Source organism: Elephantulus edwardii, unplaced genomic scaffold (assembly GCF_000299155.1).
Source record: "Elephantulus edwardii isolate Elephantulus edwardi_28Jun2011 unplaced genomic scaffold, EleEdw1.0 scaffold00257, whole genome shotgun sequence".
NCBI classification, from domain to species: Eukaryota; Metazoa; Chordata; class Mammalia; order Macroscelidea; family Macroscelididae; genus Elephantulus; species Elephantulus edwardii.
Window position 1 is genome coordinate 2,773,732 of NW_006400007.1, and position 18,532 is coordinate 2,792,263.

Here is an 18,532-nt window from a genome sequence, read left to right on the forward strand (position 1 = left end):
ATTGAAACAGCTGAAACTACAGAAAATGAAATGAGTTTTACCTCTCAGTTTCATGAAAGATATTAATAAATAACATTTTCTACCTTCATATAATCACAAATCTCTGTTAACAAATGTTAGGTCTTTAATAGATTTACTTATAACCATCAAACTAGACAATTTGATAAGGGTTACCATTCGTAGTAACTGTGTGTGGCCTTGTAGATGAATTAATTAAGAATCAAAGGTCAAAAGAAACTTTTTTTTACTTTAACACCAATGAACTATTAAGAGTTTATATATTTAATTCTATTTAAAAGAGAACTTATATATGTGTCTATCTACTTCATCTAATTAAGAGAACTGGGGGGAGGGGAAGTCATTACAAGTAAACTAAAAATTATGTTAGCATTTCACTAAAGAGAGTTTTAATCACAAATGCAAACTTGTAACATAGTTGGTTAACCACAAAGTATTGGTGAGAAAAGGGCAAAATTACTGGTATTCATATTTCAAATAAAATATGACAGTCAAATCCAGTTACCCAGAATTTCAAAGTTATTCTTTTGAGTTGCAACGTAATTTGCTAAGGACTATGCTATACCAGAGTTCCCTTAAAAGTTCTCTCTTTTAATTGCAGTAAATGGGAGTATAGTCACTACAGAATTATACTGCTAACCCAAATCTTGTGGCTTTCTGATGGTCTGGATCCACCAATAGCTCTGGGGGAGAAAGATGGGCACTATCCTCCTGTCCAATTTATAGCTTCTGAAAACCCTCTGGGGGCCCAGGTAGAGCAAAAATGTTCATGAGTTAAACACACACAAAAAAATATTATGAGGCAAACAGTATAAATAATTACTTGCTTATAAGTAAATATATGAAACAAGATAAAAAGAGAATTCCTAAGAACCTCAACTTTATGTTCTATCTTGCGATTAGAGCTATCCTGTTTGAAATACCAATTTTAACACTTTTAGTATTTGCTGGAAAAAAATTCTAACCTGAAATAATCTTGATTTCTAGAATTTCAAATTAATGATCTCCCAGAGCAAGTAGATACTGGCTGATCTTGGTCTCAAATGTCTGCTTGAGACACACAGCTCTTACCTGGCCCTCTCCAACTGTTTCGGTGTCAATAACTGTGATTATGCCTGGGACCAATGGACTGCGCCGTGAATTACTATGGATGGCAACATCATCTTCTGTCACACCTGAAGGTAGCGTGCCTGTCAGCTGGGTTACCACTTTCCCAACCATTGTCAGGCCTGTTTTCAGAGTCTGAAACAAAAGGCAAAAATACATGACTTCACGTCAGTATTTGACTTCTAAATAAAAATACATTCAATTATAACTAATGTTCATTATATTAAGAAATTTATAATGGTTTTTATCATGTAGTAGTGGTTCTGATCTAAAAGCACCACCACAGAAATTCAGTCTGACATTTATTACAATTTTGAATTTTACTTAGGAAATCAGTTATTTGTTCCAGAATAAAGCCAAAGGTAAATATAAAGAGTTCTGTTTTACATGACGGTATAAAATAAAAAAATAAAAAATTATTCCTTTTACCCTTCCCTTAATTATGTATCTTAAAATGTGACACAGCCAGAGTATACTCTTCTTTTAAAAAATATTTCAAAACTCATTTTATATGAGTTTTCTAGCATGAAACATTGGTAGTGTCTGTCTCTAAGTTGCAAAGTATATATATGATACTATATAATACTGAATTTCAAGATTTATTATGTGCTTAATATACAAAATCATCTCTTTCAAGATACCAAGTGCCAGGTAAATAGCATATAAAACTTACTGAGGTTTTCTTTTCTATCTTCTAACAGGAAATTAAAAACAATACTTCCAATGTAGCAATTTTAATTTACATTAATGAGTTATTGCATTAGTTTTAGTATATGTCATTTAAAGCAAATAGATCAGCCATGAGTATACTTTAATGCAAATTTAATTATCTGTGTATCTTCATGTTACTTAACAAAAAAAGACAACTTTTATAGTAATCATTTTTTGTCTAAAAGAAAAGAAAGCGATAAAAGACAACATGTATGAACTACATAGTATAAAAAAAGTTTCATCATTAGAAATAAGTATGCAGCCTAGATTAGGCAGATAAACTAAAAAATACATTATGCATGTATTCAGAAATGGAATTTACTATCCAACTGTCAGATTGTACAAGAAAATTCACTAAAATAGCTCAAACTGATCTTAAATATTGATGTTTATAATAATTAATACCTTATTAGAGGCCATTTCCCAGGTCAGATAGTCTTCAAAAAATTATAGCACTTAAAAAAACATAGCACTTTAAAAAATGCTTGCATGACGCTGTCACAGAACTAGTTACAAATCTAAGTAAGAATTTCGATAAAGAAGTAAGGACATCTTTATTTTATCCCTCCTATTTCATTTACTGTGTTCTGGAAAGTTCTTGTTTATACCTGCAGCCAACTCAAATTTCATCAGTTTTTCTCTATAACTAACAACAATAACAAAAAGTAAAAACACCCAGTAAGCTAATGAGAACATGCATGAGAAGACAGCGGTCCAGCAACTAAGCAATGATCTACTTCATAATTTATAGATGTGTTATGTGTCCAGATCAATAAAAAATATATTTGATATACACAAAATAACATTAAAATATACCAAGGTTAATTATCTTCAACTAAAAGTATGTAAATAGAGGATATTAAGTCCATAAAAGCAGGAAAAATAGAATGAATATTTGAAATAATAGTGGAAAGAAATAACTTCACATAAAATTTAAATGTAGCATACATGACAGCAAAACTTTTTTAAAATATAAATTATTACATACATGGTATTTCAGATCTTAACTTCCAAAGGATTTTTTTAAGCTCAAACTTTATTTAAAACAACAAATGTGCTAAAATTAAATAATATGACAATTAAAGGTTGGAACTAAAAAAAAGTTTTAATAAAAGTATGTATATTATTTTATTGTAATTGTGTTTCAGTCAAACTTTTAGTATAGACTAGGGACTAGTCACAGCTTTTAGCATATCTCTATGGATTTCTCCAGTTCTACCAAAAAGAAAATTGAGGCAAAGGAAACAAAATGGCAGGTCAAACAGCTAGTCAATTACAGTGTCAGAATGCAAAACTAGGACTATTTGTCTCCAAAACCTGATTTTTTAAATCATTCTCTTAAACTGCCTTGTAATCAATTTCTGTTATTATTCATGATTTCACACTTCATAAGTACGGAACATAGGTCTTACCCAGATGAAGTAATTTGGGTAGACAGCACCAGACAAATCTACTGAAATGTCAATTAATTGACAACTCTTTACTATTCTGTTTTTTAAATGTATGCTGGAGGAAGAAAATGAAAATTGTAATATATCCTATGAATACTTAAATAAAATGACCAGCAAAGCCCTCTGCTGCTGGATTAAAGCAAAAAGATCACATACAGCAGATTGAAACCAAGAAAAAACCACAGATCAATTATTACTGTTTTGTTTAGTGCTAAAAACTCAAACTGCAGTGATTATAAAACACATTAGCGTTCATCAATTAGCAGCCAAGCGTTTGTTTCAATAATTCACAAGCAATGACTTACACAAAGTCTGTTAGGGTGTTGTCAGGAAAGCCTCTGAAGGACCAACAGAATCAGGCGCCACAGTGTATTGATGTCAAGAGCGGGCCAGGAAGCTTGATTAACCTCTGAGATGCCTCAGCTGATGTACTTATTCCATTAATGCTAATGGTGATGCTCCCACTTAAATGGAGCTATCCCTTTATCAAAGGAATGTCTTTTAGTTTTAGTCCTTAGCTATACATCCTTCCCATTTGCCCCTAAGCCTATTATTTCATGCTCTTAGACCAATGAATAGGAATAAAACCAAAAGAACTAGAGCACACAAAAAGCAAAGCACCAAAGTAAACTACAAAGAATAGGAAAGTGAATAAAAGAGAACTAGGGAACAGCTCCATGAACAGGAAGTAAGAGATAAAGTAGTATATTTCATAATCAAAGGTTCATTTTACAAGAAGAGTTCTTGATCATTCTCAGAAATAAAAAGAAAAAAAATTAATCACTGGGGTCTACTAGTATTTGACAAGGGCAATTCTCATAGCCTAGTGGCTAGAGAACTGTGCTGTCAACCCCAAGGTGTAAAATTCAAATCCACCAGCTGCTCTGCAGGAGAGAGATGAGTAATCTTCTTCCATAAACTTTACAGACCGAAAATCCCCTGAAGAGTCTATGAATTGGTATGACTCCAAAACAATGAGTTTGAGCTTGAGTGAGTGTGTGGCAAATGTAATTACAAAAATCTACACACTAAAAACAGTAAATCTTCACATTTTACAGTATATAGCTCAATAATTTTTAAAAAAATGTATAATATAGGAGGTGAAAGAGTAGAGCTGGAAGTTTTACTCATTAATGTTGCCTGTGAAAATTTGTTTCAGGGTATGAAATAAATCTATGGACAATAGTGTAAAAGCAGTAACAAACAATATGAAATATACATCTCATTATCTTGGGCTTTACTATTAAAAAAATAGTGGAAAGCCTACTATTTAGCTATTTTTCAAAGTAAGGAACACTGAAATGTGTGGTGAGAATAACAATGGTTGTGATAATTAGCATTATGTGTCACCTTGGCAGAATCAAATCTTAGTGGTTTAACAGTTCTGTAATTAATTTCAAATGTATGTAATGATGTAATTTGGTTGCTATATAACTATGCACTCATTCTCCATCCTGTAAACAGATAATGTTGTTGTTGTGTACCATAAGTCAGAACCCAAACACAGCTGACACTCCAGTGGATTTTCAGAGGCAGTTAACTATACAGGAAGTGATTACCCATCTTTCTCCCACAGAGGAGCTTGTGGCCTTGAACCACATGCCTTCAGGATTGCAGTGCAGCTTCTTGCCACTAGGCCACCAGACCAATATATCAATCCTATATTTTGGCTTAATATCTTGGCCTTTGGAATAAATTATATTTTTCATATAACAACCTGATCTTTGATATTTAACTTTACACATGACAAATGAGTCTATAATGCTATGCAATAGTATTCATACAACATATTTACCTCCTAGTAACTTGTGGCCTAGCTATGCTGACCCAGTGGTAAGAAACTACACTGCTATCCCAAAGGCATGTGGTTTGAATCCACCAGCTACACCACAGGAGAAGGATGGGCAATTTCCTTCAGGTCAATTAACTGCCTCTGAAGACCCTCTGGAAGGCCAGCTATGTGTCAACTCTCAACAACACAACAGTGCGAAGAGGTTGTGCTGAAATCGCAAAGGTATATGGTTCAAGTCCACCAGCTGCTGGAAAAAGGATGGCCAATTTCTCCTGTGTGATTTACTGCCTTTGAAAACCCACTGATGGGTTCATTAAGAGTCTGCTCTAACTCAACGGCACACAATACTCAGCAGAGCACTATTATCAGTGTACACATGAAAATCTTATTATTTATGTTGTTGTATACCATCCATTTGGAGCCAACTCATAGCTGCCCCTCCAGCAGATTTCCAGAGGGAATAAACTGCAGGGGAGGAAACTACCCATCCTTCTCCCATAGAGCAGCTGGTAGAGTCAAAACTTATTACCTTTGAGGTAGCAGCACAATTACCTACCACTTAACCGCCAGAGCTCCATAGACGTTTATAAGAATACTTAGTGATATCTTCAAATACTACTCCTTAAAAAATGATTAATTAAAATGTAAAAATCTAATTTGGTCAAACAGGGATGGCCTGCGTCATTCTAACATAACCTAAATTTCCTTACAATCTAAAGTATCTACGTTAGTGTTCAACACACTCTCTATGAGTAGTCACAGAACTAAGCTGTGGTTATAAGATAGTTGTTCATTAGATGATACACAAAAGTACAAAAATAATCCATTATGACCTAGAATTCAAACCAGCATGAAATGTATTCTGTTCTGCTGAAGGCATGTTTCCCAAAGTGACACTGGTCATCCTTAACCTTTCCCTTGTCATCTAAGTTATCCTCCCTATCCATCAGTGCTAATGGTCCTACTCTCACAAAAGCTGTTAGTTGTCATTAAGAAGTTATCAAATGACATGAAAAAACAGAGGCATTTTTATTAAATCAATTTACCACACTGGAGCTAAAATACATTAAAAGAAGAATCAAGTAAAATAGTTATAAGGTAACTAGGAAATCCACACCAAGATTTTAAAGGTTAGCAAAGTAATCCAAGTTTAAAAATAAAATAATTTAAATATTTAAGTGTCTCTCTTAATACAGAGAACACATCACTTTTATATTCTTTATAAGGAAGAGTAAATAAAGGGGTAAATAAAGTAAAATAAAAAAGCAAAAGGCTTTGAAAATAAAGGAGGAAAACCTGAAAATATAAGGGAAAATTTAAAATACTATTTAGAAATCCAAAAATAGAAAAAAACTAATTCCTCTAAAGAGCTCCATCGATTACACAATTAGTATGTTTAACTTAGCAGCTGCAATGAGATAAAAAAAAGAAGAAAATTAATCTTTATCACAACATGGTTAAATTCTGTGTGGCAACACTGGAAGTCATCATCAGGGACAGAAAAAAACCATAACTGATCACTCTTTCAGAGAAACAGATTTAATAATTAAATCCTTTTAAGATTTATTCAAATTCATGTTAGGAATTTTTAAAATAGCACATACTATATGATGTTAGGTCTCAAAAACTATTTAAATGTGGAAGAATTACTGAAATAAAATAAAAAGGAATTTCATTTTCTACTAGAGGTAGATTAGATACAATTAGGAAAACTTGAGAGAATACTGTTGTTGCTGCTATTTGGTTTCTGCTAGCTTTAGCTGTGCTTGAGATGCTTTTATCTCTGAATACATAACAAAATAGCAGAGTGACTAGGTCAAAATCCAAGAGAACAAGGTAATCCTGACAGGTTAGCTGGGCATTTAGGCCTCAAGGCACATGCCGATCTTGAAAGAATCTGCCAATTTTAAGCGGTACTATGGCAGTTTTGAGGGTTCCAGGAAATTAGGTACTATTGTTAAAAGAGCCATCAAAAGCTGGCCTTCATGCTTTGCGTTTGGACAGAAAAGGCTACACTGAAAGAATAAAATGCCGTAAATAAGACTTTACACTAATTACAGGTCTGCTTCATTTAAATAATCTTAATTTTTGAAACTATATTGGGATAATCCCAGGCTACAACTGCCATTGAAGACTGGTATAAGATAAAGGAAACTATCCCAAGTAAGGAGCTCTGGTAGAGTAATGGTTAAGTGAGCAGCTGCTAACCAAAAAGCAGTCATATTTAACCCAACTAAAAGAGAAAACGGAATTACAGAGCATTAGAAACTATCATTATTTACTAAAGATTTTACCAATGAATGCAAACTGAATTTTATCAACTACTTTGGGTTTAACAATAGAGAATGTCATATCATTTTTCTCCTTTACTCCGCTGATGTAGCAAATTACACTCAATGATTCTGAGTGACAAACTAAATTTACAGTGTAGAAGTATTCCATCTACTATATATGTTTGTTGTTGTGTACTGTCAAGTCAGACAGGTGACCCTCCCGTGGGTTTTCAGAGGCAGTTAATCACACAGGAGGAGACAGCCCATCCTTCTCCCACAGAGCAGCTGGTGGACTTGAACCACGTCTTCAGGACTGCAGTGCAGCTTCTTACCACTAAACCACTAGAACTCCACTATTATATATACTGTCTTTCTTTTTTCTTTTCTTTTTTTCATATTGTTTAGAATTTTTCACCTCCATACTCATGAGTAAGGCAGGAGCCTCTCCACAACATCGACTTCCGTAAAGTTTTACAGCCTTAAAAACAAATGATATACTAATCTGTCCAACACAGTCACTGCAAGTTGAAACTGACTGCAGAAAGGGGCTTTTTAAAATATATGTTCATGAATAAGGATTTCAGCTTTTCTTTCTCATAATGCTTGTCAAGTTTGGGTATCAAAGTGATGTAGTATCCTTAAGCAAAGTAGGCATAATCACTAAAAATCACTAGTACTAAATTTAGGAAAGTACATGAATTATAAGTGCATGTTGTTATTATTATGTGTTGTGGATCACAGTGACCCTATGTACAAATGCTCTGAACGCTGCTCTATCCTAAGCCAATCTCACTATCTCTGACACTCCTACCTACACCGTCCCAGCAACTGTGTCAATCCATCTCATTTGGGGTCTTCCTCTCCTGCACTGTCCCTCCACCTTTCCAAGTATGTTGTCCTTCTCCAAGGACTGGTCCCTCCTGGCCACGTGCCCAAAGTATGTGAGATGAAGCTTCAAAATCCTCAACTCCAAGGAGCAAGCTGGTTTCGGTTTCTCCCAAACAGATCTGTTTGTTCTCTTGGCAGTCTACGGTATGTTCAATATTCTTCTCCAGCATCACAACTCAAAGGCATCAATTCTTCTTCTATCATCCTTAGTCACTGTCCAGCTCTCTGATGCATAGCAAGTAGTTGTGAAGACCATGGCTTGGATCAGGTACACCTTAGTTCCTAGACAATATCGTTGCACCTCAGTACCTGACAGCAGACCTTCTGAATACAATTCACCTTTTGATTTCCTGGCTACTGGTACCAGGGAGTGTTGATAGCATAAATGAATGTCCACGCTTGCCAATATAACAGGAATATAATGAGTTCTCTCTGGGAATATATATACACACACACACACTTTATGATTATTTAAATGTTAAGTGTACACAGCATATCAGTTTCCATCCAATCTTTCAAACTTTTTATAACATTAATGACGATACACTGTAACTGCACTCTTTCCCCTTCCACCCTGTGATTCTAGTTTCTGCTCATTTTAATATCCTACCCCTTTCTGCCAATCTGATCTTTATCCTTGGGCAAATACTGCCGTTCTGACCTTAAAAATGGCTGGCTGGTTCCTCTAGGGATCTCTAGCGAGGAGTTGCGTTTCTAACTCAAAATCTATGTCTCTCTGGCAGTTACACTCCATCAGGGGCTCTAAAGGAGAGAGATGAGCAATTTCCTCCTGTTCAATTTACAGCTTTGGAAACTTGCTGGAGAGTAAGTGATGAGACAGTTCCAACTTGACTGGTGTTGACTTTCTGGCTGGTTATTCTAAGGAGTGCTTCCCTGATGTTTTGGTCACCTTAATAGGCCTACTGTAAGGAGTTCTAGTGGCATAGTCCACAAGGAGTTATTCTACCAAGCCAAAGGCTGTACTTCTCTGGTGAGTCGAACTCACCAGCAGTTCTGCAGGAGATAGACTGGCAATATCCTGGGAACACATATTTAAGAAGTAAATGCTTACCTTTTTAAAGAAAAATAGATTGACACTTTTTTAAGGAAAAATGTATGAGACAGATGACTAAAAAGCTGTATAATATATAATCAAAATGGTATAGTAACAAAAAGAGAATATACTAAGGATTAGAGAAGTCAGTTATTATATATATGGCTGCATGTTTTAGGAGGCTCACATAAACCTAAGAATATAGTATCTAATATACCTCACTAGAAGAAACTTAACCACTTAAAGAATGGGGTGTTATCTCAAACTTCCAATCTTTTTTTAGTAAAAAAATACCCAATTCTTGGGAGCCAAATGAAAGATTACTTTATTTGTGATAGGATTTTTTTTCTTTTGGCAATACTGCAACTTTCAAAATATTCATTCTCTGTCCATAAAGCCAGAAATTTATAATCAGATAGATCTAAAGAGTCAGAAAAACAAGGCAGTCCTCTCAAATTCTAGTTCTCATACATGCACATACAAAAGGTGTGTCTTTCAGACTATCTTCTCAATTCATAACCATGAACATGAATAACAGTGTAATCTGGTAAGAATAATTAAACAAAAGTAAGAATCCCACACACTTCCACTAGTACATTCAGGTGCTAGTGGAAAACTTCTACATATCACTAGGGCTAACCCTGAATTACAATCAACCTGCTGGGCCTATGTCAAGTGACTAAAGTATTGTCATTAATCTCCTCTTTTAGAATGTAAATATGGAAGAAATCCAGGCATGTGTCACAGTTCACAATACAGAGGAGTAGTAGTTGTTGTTTTCGTTGTTGTTTACTTCAAGTGGAAACAAACTTACAGCTGAACTTCCAGTAGGTTTTCAGAGGTAGTTAATTTCACAGAAGGAGACTGTGAAAGATTTGAAGTGTGTGCCTTTAGGTTGCCAGCACAACTCCTTACCACTAAGCCATGAGAGCTCCATAAATTGAGGGTAAGCTGTAGGAAAGTGCAATTCATTCTTTAACTGACAATAACTCAAAATGATATTACAATGAGCAAGTCTCATCAAGGCTGGTTATTCTAAAATAAGAACTTCTTCTATATTTTATAACTCTCAGTAATGACTCAGTCGGTTCCATCAAATCAGAACCCACTTACTGCTGACTTTCCAGTACAGGTTTTCAGAACTGGAAATCTCATGGGAGGAGACTGTCCATCTTTTGCCCACAGAGGAACTGCTAGAGTCAAACCACCAGAGAGGCATCACCTTCAGGGTTGGCAGCACAACTCCCTACGGACTACGAAACCTACAAACATACTAAACAACACTGAAAATTATTTACTAGCTATTCTGTTTTACATTTTTTTCCTTTGAAGGAACCATAACTTTCATGTATATATAATGGAAAAAGAAGGTCTTTGTGAAAAATGTCTAGAAATATTAAAAATATATAGTGAAAAATATGTCATTTTTCTCCCATCAAAACAAAGAACACATTCTAAAGCACATCATGTAAGCATTTGTGACCAATCTTGAAGTATTTCTGTACTTGTTTTACATAAAATATTGTGACCTCTGATTCCCTCCCTGTGGTTTTCTTTAAACTGTTGTTCTTTTCTGTATAGTTGTGCTTTCTATTACACGCTGTCATTTAGATTCACTCTGTCATCTCTATTATTAGAACTGTTTTGTTGTATACTTCGCAATTCAAAAGGATAGTGGTTATAAGAATAACTTATAATCAGCATGAAGTTTACCAGCCAACATCAAAATTAAACCCCACACAAGAAAAGAACTCACTCGACACAAATGCAAGGAGGCGGAAACCCCTTGATATGAAAGAATCTTTGAAAGTGCCAGGGCTTTGTTTAAGTTTTCCTAAGGAATGATATTCTTCTTATGTCAAGATTAAGAATGTTCAAAGTGAAGAGAGATATCAAAGTAGGTAGAAATGGTGCAAATCATGTAGAATCTAGAAATCACTTTTAAAACATGTTCAAGTATCTTTCAAAAGTTAGAATAATTAAATGACGTTAGGTGCCACAGAGTTGAGGATTGCATGCATAACAGAACAAAACACTGGCAGGTTTCAAAATATGCTCAAAATAAGAATTGCTGTGTTTTAGCCCATTGGTGCAACTACAATATCAATCTATTTTGTTGAGAGACTTCAATTAGGTAGCAGCTTTAAATATATAGAAATAATTAAAGTCAAAAAAGTACATACAATATATAATCATCTCAACAGAAAATAAAATATTATTTATGAATCCTAAGGCACTAAATATCAAACCATCTTCTAAACAATACTCTTGAGTGACAAGACTGACTGAATTATGAAAGTTTATTTCACACTGGCAAGGGAAGGGGTAATAACAATATAATTCATGACGGAAATCGGATAATCACATAATCATTTCACTTAGAGACTAGTGAGGTACTCACTTTAGCAGCACTAATGACTGTGGCAGTGTAAGACTGAATGTTGTCTCCGCAGGCTCCACCACGGGACTGATGGCATCGAATCAACTGGAAAAGAGAGAAAGAACGAACCAGAAAGTCATTTCTTTAAACTGTTTAACTCAACAAGCTATTAGGATTGAGCTTATTTACTGGGCATAATGATGGTGGTGGGTGGGAATGTTTGCATGAGTGTATTTCAGACAAATAGCTAAAAGCTCTGCTGAGACACTTTTACCCCTTTTTATAATCCACTGGTGCCACTCATGCAGTTTCATGCTCAACTACAGTTTTTAATTACAAGATGAATAGTCTTTAAGAATTCATAAACTCTGAAATGGTAGGATTTAGTGTTGGCAGCCTTTCTACAAATAAGTCTTAAAAAACATAATCAAAGGACTTAAACTTGACATCTCAACATTAAATATTTGACATTGTAGCAAATAGGATGTTTTGTCCTCTCAAATGCACTATAAAGACTATAAAAGGAAACAAATGGAAGGCAAATTGACAAAAGAATTCACCATATATTCATTTTCAATTATCAGCAGAAAAGCAGCACAATTTATGCAAAAAACAGACAATAACACATGTAGTAGCTGTCCACATCAGAGAACATACTGCCTTTAGAATTAGGAAAGAAAACGTTATGGCTTTATTTTGTGATTGACACAAAATATATTCTCCTGCAACTTTTAGTGAATCACTTGTTTGATATGATTTTCTCAGAAGGTGACTAAATTATCTATTACTCCTATACTTCTTATAACGAGGAAGAAAAGAGAAAGTGTTTATTGATAAATATATGGTTAAAAGTTCATTAAAAATATTTCTCTGAAAAGAAATGGCAGTAGCAGAAAAGCACTTACATTGTAAATTAAACGTTCAAAGCTTTCAGATTCACAAAAGAATCTGTATTTTTTCCAAAATCAGAATTTTTAATGTAATTTAAAACAATGACCTTTAATAAAGACTGTTATATAATTCTATTAGTCTTAATTTTAAAATTTTCTTAATCAATTATATTGTTGAGGGGGAAAAGTATTATGTAATAGAATGGAAAACCTTTTAAGATTATATTAGATGCTAAGCAGTTGATAAGGCAACTTCATTTATGCCTCATTGAAGAGTTATTTAGATAGATTTTATGAGTGATTGGTGAGAAATTTTCCAACAGACAAGTAATCAGTAAATACTTTTACATAGGGAAAAGTCAGGGGTTTGAAAAGTTATTCTGTCTAATAAAAAATAATCTCTATCTCACACACATATTCATTCACAAATAAACATTTAAAGATTGTGAAATTTATCCCTCTGGTGCCTCCTGCTGCATGTACAAGGAAAGACAATTTAGTTAATGACTTCAAACAACTAAAATAAAGCAAAAAATTACTTAAAAAAATAACATTCATACATTTTCAGATCAGCTGAACCTGATCTGGCATTTCTATATAAAATAACTCAGAAATATTAGCCTAAAAAAAAAGAAATATTAGCCTAAAGGTAGAGGAAGACTCTCATACAGGTGGAATGACACTGATTGTAGCAATGAGTGCGTCAGAGATTTAAGGATGGCTCTATATGGGGCAGGATTCACATCTGTTCTTCACAGCAGCACTATGAATTGTACTTTACAACCACCACCACCAAGATACGGGGCTTCTTGTACTAAGTAAAAGAGCATTTCAAATTACTTCAGTAGAAAATAAATGTCACTCTAAAAGTTCAGTTCAATTTTGTGATTTCACACCCAGCCTAAAAGTTTTAACAGTTAGAAGCTGGTAATAAATCCTAGCATTTAGGGAAATATTATGCAATTGTTTCTTCTAAGGATAGTCCAACAGATTAGCAAGTTCCTTATGAATTCTCTATTTTCTGGTCTCAGTATATAAGATATGGATGTATATCTCTGCAAAAGCAAGACAACTGACATACATCCATGTTGTGCATGTATAGAGTTCATTGCCCTTGAAACTAACAGAAAGCTAATTGCATAATACTACTCATTGTAAATGGCCAGCTTCCTGTGTGTGAGAATACATTTACAAAAGTCAAGACTCAGCACATCTTCTTCTGAGTTTAGCACTCATCAAAAATGTGTTACAGATGTGAACATTAGAAGAAAACATTATGTCATTACACTGAAAAAGTCACAACAAACTCTGAAAAGAGTAATTGGGAAAGATTTATGAGTTCCATCAGAAAATCATGAGAAAGAATAGGAGAGAGCATAATAATAAACCTTTGGCCAAAATTAAATATTTCAAGAATATTAAAGAATTTCCTATAACAGTTTCTTGATTCCATGCTTTCCAAAATGTAGAGACTTAACAGCTCGACACGTTCACCAAATTAAGAGCTTTACTTACCATATCTCAATCTTCTTCATATTATTTCAAAACAAAATAACTATATAAGCAAATAAAAGAGAAATCTCCTTTGTTTAACTTATATTCCATTCTATATTTACATAAAAGGTAAACACTGACCATAAAAAAGGATTAAATTTCCTTAGTAAAATTTCAAAACTTTTCCCTAAGTGGACACAAATTAAACTGTCATGACATAAATATAATATTTTCATTCTACTATGCAGCAATTGCAATAATAAAATAAATGGATTCTTAATCAGATCCCATTGTATGGAAGCATAAAGCCAAATTAATTATTCTATGCTTCAGGCCACCAATGTACTGAAAGAAAGGTCATTTCTACATTCAAATTTCTGTCTCACAGAACTCGTTAATTTTTTTTTTTTTTTTTTTTTTTTAAATTTTTATTGGGGTATCACTCCATCTGGGCTGCATGGGCCGCGAATCGAACCCGGGCCTCCCGCGTGGCAGGCGAGAATTCTACCACTGAACCACCCGTTCACAGAACTCGTTAATTTTTTAAAACTAGTGCACTGATGCCACTGATGTGACTTCAATGATGTCCTTTGAGATTAAAAGAGTGCATTTCTTCACAAAAATCTAGAAAATTAATCCTGTCTACAGGTGGATTCAAAGACAACAATTAAATGTCTGTAAATTCCTAACAAAACCTAAATACTACTGAAAAGAGACATGAAAAAAGAAAATTACCAATAAGTTAAACATTCATTTTCTTTCTTTTTTTTGTCAGTAATCACCTATGTAGTGTAGGTGTCTATTACAAAATCCTAGAATATTTGTTCCATGACCTACAACCCAAATATGTTCATGACTTACCTTGTTCTCTGCATAAGCAAGCCAGCGACTTCCAAGAGCAATCGGATTCATGTTTGGCCCTGGACAAGGATAGCAGCCTGAAAATTATGAAATAACAATATTGAAACATTTCCTAGTGATTTTTCATTATTTATATGTTGGTGACAAAAAACTAAAATGTGGGGTTTTTTTTTTTATAGCCACAGATAAAATTCCCATAAGATATTATTCTTGGAAAGGTGGAGGGTCGACGAAAGACAGGAAGACACTCTACCAGAAAGACCGACACACTGACTTCAGCAATGGGCTCAAGCACGTTAGAGATAGTAAGGATGGCACAGTACAGGACAGGGTTCAGATCTGTTGTTAATAAGGTCGCGATAAGTCATACTCAACACCACCTAACAAAAACAGCCTCATTAAATGGTAAAATGGTAAATTTTTTCTTTATACTTCTACTTATTTTTATTTTTATTCTGCTATAGTAAAAAACATGGAAATAAATGTTAATCACCTTTAGTAAAAAGTGGACATTTCATGCCGATACTCCTAGAGTAAAAGTGCGAAGTTAATAGGAAGAAACCAAGAAATCAAAGAGCTGAACAGAAAATTTCAAAAGGCAGCCCGGGACGACAAAGCAAGATACTATATAATGAAATGTGCAGACAGCTGGAGTCAGAAAATAAAAAGGCAGGATTCGCTCGGTGTTTCTTAAGCTGAAGGAGCTGAAAAACAAATTCAAGCCACGGGTGGCAATACTTAAGGACACTTTGGGTAGAATGTTAAATGATCCAGGAAGTAGTAAGAGAAAATAGAAGGAGTACACAGAATCACTGTATCAGAAGGAATTGGCTGACACAGAAGAATTCCATGAAATAATATATGAGCAAAAGCCTATGGTAATGAAGGAGGAAGTTCAAATTGCTCTGAAGGAACTGGCAAAAAACAAGGCTCCAAGAGATGACGGCATACCAACAGACATAATTTCAACAAACAGACACTGCACTGGATGTGCTCACTAAGTTGTGCCAAGAAAACTGGAGGACAGCCAGCTGGCTGGCTGACTGGAAAAGATCGATATTTGCTCCCATTCCAAAGAAAGGTGACCCAAGAGTGCAGAAATTATCGAACAATATCATTAATATCACATGCAAGCAAGATTCTGCTGAAAATTATCCAAAAACGTTTGTAACAATGTATCAACAGAGAACTGCCAGATGTGCAGGCTGGATTTAGAAGAGGTCATGGTACTAGGGATATTACAGCTAATGTTTGATGGATCTTGGCAGAAAGCAGTGCATACCAGAAGAATCTCTATCTGTGCTTCATTGACTATGCAAAGGCTTCTGACTGTGTGGATCACAACAAGCCGTGGCTGACTCTGAAGAATGGAAATCCTAGAACATTTGATTGTGCTAATGCAAAACCTATACTTGGACCAAGAGGCAGTCGTCAGAACAGAGCAAGGAGACATTACATGGTTCAAAATCATGAAGGAGGTCCATCAGGGATGTATTCTGTCTCCATACCGTTTCAATCTGTATGCAGAACAGATCATCCGAAACGCCAGGTTGTATGAGGAGGAATGTGGCATCAGGATTGGTGGAAGAATCATTAACAACCTGCATTATGCAGATGACACAACCCTGCTTGCTGAAACTGGAGAGGATCTGAAGCACTTGCTGCAAAAGGTCAAAGACTGCAGTCTTCACTATGGATTGAAGCTCAATATCAAGAAAACAAAGATTCTCACCACTGGGCCAATTGGCAGCATCAGTATGGATGGTGAAGACATTGAGATAGTTAACAATTTTAGTTTACTTGGCTCCACAATCAACACTCTAGGTAAAAGCAGCCAGGAAATGAAGAGACGAATTGCATTGGGAAAGTCAGCTGGGAGGGGCCTCTCAAGAATACTAAAGAGCAACGACGTCAAACTGGAGACTAAGGTGCACTTGATCCAGGCTACAGTCTTCACAATTACATGCTATGTGTCAGTGAGTTGGGCAGTGAATAGGGATGATAGAAAGAGAATTGATGCCTTTGAGCTGTGGTGCTGGAGAAGAGTGTTCAATACACCATGGACTGCTAGGAAAACAAACAGGTTTGCCCTGGAGAAGGTGAAGCTGGAATACTCCTTGGAGTCAAGGATTCTGAAGCTTCGTCTGACATAATTTGGGCATGTTGAAAGGAGACTGGTCCTTGGAGAGGGACATCATGTTTGACAGAGTGGAGGGGCGGCGAAGAAGAGGAAGGCCTTTGATGACATGGATCGATTCTGTGACTGGAGTGGTGAGAATGAGTGTGTTTGAGATGGCTAAGTTGGCTCAGAATAGAACGGCATTTAGAGCTCTTGTACATAGGGTTGCTATGAATCACAAGTGACTTGATGGCACATAACAACAAAAACAACAATAGGAATAATCTAAAGACCTTAAAGTTTGTAAGAAGTAAAGCAAGAATATTGAGAAAGAAGAGAGAAAAGATACAATGGTGTCAGGAATTAAAGAGAAAAGAAGATTATTACATACATATGAATTATACATACAGAGAGGGAGAAAGAACGCAACACTTGACTGTGGACCCAACAAGATAAGGATACAAAAGGTGCCCAGTAGAAAAATTCTATGCTGCTAAATGAAAGGCTAGTGGTTCAAATTGACCAGATGCTCTGAGGTGAAAATGTAAGGTAGTTTCCTCCTGTACACTACAACCTGGGAGACTTGATGGTGGTCAACATGAGTCAGAACTGAGGGCAATGGATTTGGTTTTGGTTTTTAAAATGTGTTACACTGAGAACTAAATTTCATTCCTTTTGCTTTCAATTCCAAACAGTAACACAACTAGAAAGATCATTTGGTAGTTCTCGCCTTTCAGCAAAATATATATTCTGAATAGTAAGCACTTTCTATGCATTCTATGTGTATCACTGAGTTGGAACATGTGAGTCAGTTTTCAGAAAACAAGGTTTTCAGAGACAGAAAATTGTATGGGTAGAGAGACCTCCCATCTTTCTCCAGCTAAGCACCTGGTGGATTCAAACTATGTGCCTTTGAGTTAGCAATACAACTCCTTACTACTAAGGTATTAGAGTTATTCTGTCTACACATGAGACCTTCAAAATCACCTTACTGAGTTCTCCTAGCAAAGAAACAACACAATTCAATCAATTAAGTAAAGACTTATTACAGAGGCTGTCCCCTTGCTATGTCAATGAAATCCCTGAGTCTCTGGTTCCTCATCTGTGACCTAAATTAATAATATGTTACAGTACCACAAAACTGGTTTTTAAGATACTACAAATCATTAAATGAACATAAAAAATTAACTAATTCCTTAAACTCTGTTTTATAATTCTACAAATATATTGCTAATTTTTCATAAATGTTTCCCTTCATCTGAGGTTCTAAGTCTAAATGTTGATTCTAAATTTATACGATCAATAAATTTTTATTACAGTAACATTTTCTATCACAAAAGATAGCCAAATTTTATAAAATACATGCATTTAACATCAAAAGATGGTATCAATTACATTATAAACTGTTGTTGTTGTTGTGTACTGTTGAGTCGCTTGCAACTCATAGCGACCCTATGTATAGCAGCCCTAAACCCTGCTCTATCCTGTGTCAAT

General features: G+C 35.0%; 1 protein-coding gene and 1 non-coding gene across 2 annotated transcripts in view; both read right to left on the reverse strand.

Moving 5' to 3' along the window:
- LOC102874803 (breast carcinoma-amplified sequence 3-like) overlaps positions 1-18,532 on the reverse strand; it is a 347,132-nt gene that overhangs the window by 135,867 nt on the left and 192,733 nt on the right. Inside the window, exons 4-5 of the mRNA XM_006899471.1 lie at positions 11,696-11,748; positions 1,090-1,260 (exon numbers count right to left, since the gene is read on the reverse strand). Coding sequence (XP_006899533.1) covers positions 1,090-1,260; positions 11,696-11,748 — 224 coding nt within the window. The remainder of the gene's footprint in view (positions 1-1,089; positions 1,261-11,695; positions 11,749-18,532) is intronic.
- TRNAG-GCC lies at positions 14,513-14,583 on the reverse strand. The gene has a single exon. It is a non-coding gene; the product is annotated as a tRNA-Gly (tRNA).